The sequence below is a fragment of the Pan troglodytes genome, chromosome 2, assembly GCF_028858775.2.
Source record: "Pan troglodytes isolate AG18354 chromosome 2, NHGRI_mPanTro3-v2.0_pri, whole genome shotgun sequence".
Lineage (NCBI taxonomy): Eukaryota > Metazoa > Chordata > Mammalia > Primates > Hominidae > Pan > Pan troglodytes.
Window position 1 is genome coordinate 197,319,378 of NC_086015.1, and position 6,264 is coordinate 197,325,641.

Below are 6,264 nucleotides of genomic sequence, written 5' to 3' on the forward strand. Positions count from 1 at the left end.
ATGTGTCGGTAACTCACACTCTTACACGCGTCCCCCCCCCCCGCCCCCTTTTAACCACTGCTGTTTTTTTCTTTATTGTTTATACCTTTAAAAAAATATGTTTCAAATGAACTTACTACAGTCAAAGCAGCTCTGTTACATATGAGAGAGGGCATAAAGAGCAAAGACCCTGGCTCCAAAAGAAATAGACAAGATCAAAACCAAAGCGGAAAGAAAAAAAAAATCTCTAAACCAAAGCCCAGAGGGAGAGTAGCAAAGGGTTAAAATCCTTTTGATTGACGTTGTAGCCTCCGGTGCCCTGGGCTCAGGCGCGCGCCATTGGCCGCCAGACCTTGTGCCTGGCGGCCAATGGGGGGGCGCGGTCCACGAGCGGTGCCGCGTGTCTCCTCCTCCCATTGGCTGAAAGTTACTGTGGGAAAGAAAGTTTGGGAAGTTTCACACGAGCCGTTCGCGTGCAGTCCCAGATATATATAGAGGCCGCCAGGGCCTAGGGATCACACAGGATCCGGAGCTGGTGCTGATAACAGCGGAATCCCCCGTCTACCTCTCTCCTTGGTCCTGGAACAGCGCTACTGATCACCAAGTAGCCACAAAATATAATAAACCCTCAGCACTTGCTCAGTAGTTTTGTGAAAGTCTCAAGTAAAAGAGACACAAACAAAAAATTCTTTTTCGTGAAGAACTCCAAAAATAAAATTCTCTAGAGATTAAAAAAAAAAAAAAAAGGAAAATGCCAGCTGATATAATGGAGAAAAATTCCTCGTCCCCGGTGGCTGCTACCCCAGCCAGTGTCAACACGACACCGGATAAACCAAAGACAGCATCTGAGCACAGAAAGGTAAGGGCGGTACCTGTATCTCTTTGCAGCCCCTCAAAATTAAGTAGGGGTTGGGGGGCTTCTTTCTGTCTTGAAACCCCGGGATGGCAGATTCCATGGGAACACAGAACTCTTTTTTTTTATTTGCAGTCATCAAAGCCTATTATGGAGAAAAGACGAAGAGCAAGAATAAATGAAAGTCTGAGCCAGCTGAAAACACTGATTTTGGATGCTCTGAAGAAAGATGTAAGTGGGGAAATGCTGCTCGCTCTTTTAATTAAAAAACAAACACTTTCTCAGCTACTAAGAGTGAAACCCCCCGCCCTGCGGGGTCTGGCACTCGCTGGTACTGCGTTCTCCCAGGCGGGAGGGCCCGGCCTTATTCGCTGGGGTCCAGAGATAATGCTTGCGCTCCGTGGCCGGGAGGAGGGACCCCCAGCACTCTGAAGCAGCTGACACGGGGCTCACTTTCCTTTCTTGCCTCCTCCTATGCAGAGCTCGCGGCATTCCAAGCTGGAGAAGGCGGACATTCTGGAAATGACAGTGAAGCACCTCCGGAACCTGCAGCGGGCGCAGATGACGGGTGAGGGCGGCTCGCCGCGTCCCCCTGTGCGGGCGTCCCGCTCGCCTCGCGGTGATTTCTTCCAGACTTCCGCCCGTGGTTGTGAGAGGCATTCAGCTACATTTTACTGCCTTGGCTCACTCTCGCGTTCCCACGGTCTGGGGCTTATTTATAGCCACAACTCCAAGTTGTTACTGTTCCGGAAAGGGAGGGAAAGAGGTTGCAGCCGCGAGGGTGGCGGGCGGCGGGTAGGGGCGAAAGGACTTACGACTGTGGCGGTTTGGAACTGCGTGGAGCCTGGGGGTCACTGGTTTAGCACTCCTTCCCGTTGCAGAAGGGGAAATGAGGCTTGGATGATGGATTGGGAGGCATTGTCCAAGGTCACATCGCGCGCGGGGGTGGGGGTGACAGATCTGGGGCTGAGATAGGTTTAAATGCAGCTACAGGGAATCGGGAAGGAGTGGCTCGGCTTTTGGCAGCAACGCTAGTGTGGAGAAGTGGCTGGTTTTTTCTAAACCCATCTCACCCTCCCTGCCGGAGGCAGTTTCACGGGCGCATGGTCAGGGAGGCGCGCCACAGGGACCTCCCAGGGCGGAGGCAGTGGCCACGGGGCCAGGGCCGTTCGGTGACCCGTCTGCCTCTTTCTGGCCCGCAGCTGCGCTGAGCACAGACCCAAGTGTGCTGGGGAAGTACCGAGCCGGCTTCAGCGAGTGCATGAACGAGGTGACCCGCTTCCTGTCCACGTGCGAGGGCGTTAATACCGAGGTGCGCACTCGGCTGCTCGGCCACCTGGCCAACTGTATGACCCAGATCAATGCCATGACCTACCCCGGGCAGCCGCACCCCGCCTTGCAGGCGCCGCCACCGCCCCCACCGGGACCCGGCGGCCCCCAGCACGCGCCGTTCGCGCCGCCGCCGCCTCTCGTGCCCATCCCCGGGGGCGCGGCGCCCCCTCCCGGCGGCGCACCCTGCAAGCTGGGCAGCCAGGCTGGAGAGGCGGCTAAGGTGTTTGGAGGCTTCCAGGTGGTACCGGCTCCCGATGGCCAGTTTGCTTTCCTCATTCCCAACGGGGCCTTCGCGCACAGCGGCCCTGTCATCCCCGTCTACACCAGCAACAGCGGCACCTCCGTGGGCCCCAACGCAGTGTCACCTTCCAGCGGCCCCTCGCTTACGGCGGACTCCATGTGGAGGCCGTGGCGGAACTGAGGGGGCTCAGGCCACCCCTCCTCCTAAACTCCCCAACCCACCTCTCTTCCCTCCGGACTCTAAACAGGAACTTGAATACTGGGAGAGAAGAGGACTTTTTTGATTAAGTGGTTACTTTGTGTTTTTTTTTAATTTCTAAGAAGTTACTTTTTGTAGAGAGAGCTGTATTAAGTGACTGACCATGCACTATATTTGTATATATTTTATATGTTCATATTGGATTGCGCCTTTGTATTATAAAAGCTCAGATGACATTTCGTTTTTTACACGAGATTTCTTTTTTATGTGATGCCAAAGATGTTTGAAAATGCTCTTAAAATATCTTCCTTTGGGGAAGTTTATTTGAGAAAATATAATAAAAGAAAAAAGTAAAGGCTTTTATGTCTTCGAACTGATTCTTCCAGAATATGTAAAAAGGCTTTTGGTGGAATTTGAATTACATGTAATTGGTAATTCAGGAATTGACTCTTTTGTTATTAAAAGAACATTTGTAAAAATCCATCAAACTTTTCACCAATCCTCCATGAACTAAAAAGACTAAATTCCATTTACTTTACAAGCAGCCATCTGGTAAGGCTTCCCTGATAAACATGTGGTCAGTCTCTTAAAGGATTTCCAAAAAAAAAGTTTTTAAGTTGCAGTCGGGTAAGTCTGCAGCCCTTGTTCTTCTAGCTCCTCCTGAGGAAGATTGAACAGGACTAAATTCACGAAGCTAATGGATCCAATCCTATTGCCCATTGCACTGAAGGGTGGTTCCTGCAGCTCTCCTCTCAGGGTAGCTCACCAGCATCCAAAGTAAAAACGCTTCCAACTGCTGCGCTTCCTTCAAGAGTTGGGGTCTTCATTAATTAGCCAATCCTTTGGTTCAAATAAGACGTTCCCTAGCACCCGAAAGTTTCCTCTCCGCACCCTCTTCAAGCAAGCTGAAAAGGTCAACAGATTCCTTCTGCCAAGGGACAGTTAGTTAGACTCCCAAGTGGAGGCCGAGCCCAGATGATTAACACCAGACATGTGTTTTTGATAAGTTTCTGTGCTTGGCTCTAATAGAGAAAGCATGTGGGGGCTGTGCTGGCAGGCACACAGGCCATCTTCCCCTTTTAATACAAACAGCAAGCGACCCCTTCGCTTGGTCATGCCCCATTTCCAGGCAAGATGTGGGCTCCAGATAGAAGCAAAAGGGTTGTCTCGGGTTTCAGCTCACATAACCCTCCTTAACAAGTCCTAACTCAAAGCGGACAGCTTTAAACTGTGCCAGGATCTGCAGGGAATTTCTTCCAAATCCCATCACAAAGGCTTGTCAGATTTTGTCAGATTTGGCCAGGTGTTTGACTGCATCCAGGTGTTGGGGAAATGAAAACCACGAGCCCTGCGAGACCAGACACATCAGCCGCGCTGTGGGTCTGGCGGGCGCGCCCTCCTCCCCCACCGCCGGCCAGTCCTCCTCCCCCCCGGCCCCTCCCGCCGGCCTCCTCTAACCCCCCTTTTCTTAGACCGGCTTCTGGGAGGAGAAGGATGAGGCGGGAGAGATCAATCTTTGAAGCTTTCCTAACAAAGATAAAGCCAACGATTTTCTGTCTTGTTTCAAAAGCTTTACCTCTCCCCCGCCCTGCTCTGGCCTTTCCCACAGGCCAGTGTGGAGAGCGGCTCTATCATAGGAATGATCCAGGAGACAGCAGTTTTCCACTCAAGATACCTTCGGACCCAGCTTCCACCCCAGAGGGAGAGATTTAAAAGAGACCTTTTTGAATTTGTCTCCTACTTGCCTTACTTTGTGTACATGAAAGGTGTCCAACACACCTTCCACCAAAGAAACACACACACACCCTTATCATTTTTCCACGTTTTCCCTCCTGTTGAAACACAAACAAAATAACAATTGTCCATTAAGACACCCAACTCAAGCACCAGTGTTTCATTTGGTAAGCCTGTCCTCTGGCTCCACTAGGAGCACCTTAACAGTCCTGGTAGAAATAATCAGACCTCAATGTCTTATTTTTTCACAAGGAATTCCTTTTACATGGATGTCTTTAAAATTCACAGGAAAAAAAAATCTCAACACCAGTTGAAAATTCAATGTCCCTATGTTGAAGGGGAACAATTTTAAAAGTGCATTTTTATTAATATCACCGAAAGTACATAGATATCTTCCTAGGGAGGGGGACTAAATCAAAGGAAAAGCACAAATATGTTTTTTTCTTTTTTTTAATTGGTGATTTGAAAAGAGCACTTTTTTCCCCCCTGAAAGCTAGGTTTAGACTATTCCATGAGGATTTTTCTTTGTTACAGTAAGGGGAGAAGGTGGAGACCCCACTAGGCTCCAAACCGGAAAGGGCACTTTCCAGTTCCTGCCCAGCTATGCCACCAAATTCACTGTGTCACCTTGGATAAGTCATTTCCCTTCTCTGGGTCATTTCCAAGTCTGGAAAATGAATGGACTTATTTCTAAGACGCTGTACCCTCCTGCACTTTGGCTGTTGCTGGAGTAAGTAGCTGAGGGAGAGGCGAAACTTCAAAAACGACTTCAATGATGTTGCCTCCCTGGGGGTCCCTCAGGCCTGGCCTAATTATACGGCCTCGGGCACACCAGCAGCCCCTCTCGCCGGCCCCCAGCAGTGCTGATCGCTCCGGGAGATAAGGCACGACTCCAAACTGCGTCCGGATGCGGGCCGCGGGCCCCGGCTGCCGCGCGCATTAGCCTCTCAATGGAGCCCTTCCGGGGCCCCGGCCCCCCGCCGTCTCCAGCAGCATCCGGAGCGGGAAAGGCGCCGAACTGGAAGGGGGTGGGGGTGCTCTTCGGTCAACACGAGAGCCCTCTCCAAGCGCAGAAGCGCGACTCCGGAGGCTCGCCCCTCCTCGCGCCCCGTCCCACCCCACGCGTTTCTGGAATGGGGACCCTGGGGTTTTGTTGGACCCCCTCGTCGTCACCACCGTCCCGGGAAACCTGTCATTAAAGTCAATTAACTTTTCCCACACCCGTGGGCCGGTAACAACCCGCTCCTAGCTTCCTCCCCGGCTCCTAAGTGCAACCAGATGGGCGGACGGGCTGCCCCCGCCGCGCGCCCGCCGGGGCGGCCCGGGGGTTCCAGGGAGGCCGCCCGGGGCCCGCCGCCCGGGCGGGAGCGGGCCAGGGCGGCCACGCCGGGCCAGCCCTGGCGGCCCTGCGGCCAAGGTGGTTTGCTTAGCAGGCCCGGCTGCTTTCTGGCAGGAAATGAATAGCTCCCAGATGAGCTCAGGCAACCTGAGAGGTCGTGAGAACGGCGCGAACCCCCGCCTGTGCAGCCGGCAGCCTGCCAGGCCGCGGGGGGAGCGGGCGGCGGCGGCGGCGGGAGGCCGGGAGGCCCGGCGGGCGGGCGGGCGGGCGGGCGGCGGCGGGGAGAGGGGCGGGAGCCGCTGACACACGAGCCCGCGCCCGCTCCCGCTGACAGGCGGGCCGCCGCCCCCGCTTCCCCCGCCCCGGGCCCCAGCGCCTCCCAAGCAGCAGGCCTAAGCCGCAGAAAGGCGGCCGCGCGGCCCCGCCGGGCCTGGGGGTGGGGCCGCCTGCCAGTGTTTTTCCAGTTCCCCCGGTAGCTCCGGGCCGCATTTAGTAGCTGGGGAAACTGGGCCGAGGCCAGGGCCGGGGCACTAGAGGCCCTCGCGGCCCGCAGAGCCGTGCCAGGCGGCAGGCCACGCCGGGGCAGGA

The 6,264-nt window shown here is 54.4% G+C and overlaps 1 protein-coding gene across 1 annotated transcript; it reads left to right on the forward strand.

The window, feature by feature from the left end:
• The first annotated feature begins 450 nt into the window (after nt 1-450).
• Nucleotides 451-2,961, forward strand: HES1 (hes family bHLH transcription factor 1). The gene is made up of 4 exons (XM_516956.7): nt 451-838; nt 968-1,063; nt 1,313-1,400; nt 2,035-2,961. Exons 1-4 carry the CDS (start codon nt 731-733, stop codon nt 2,583-2,585), a joined length of 843 nt encoding a protein of 280 aa, XP_516956.1. The 5' UTR covers nt 451-730; the 3' UTR covers nt 2,586-2,961.
• Nucleotides 2,962-6,264: the final 3,303 nt, after the last annotated feature.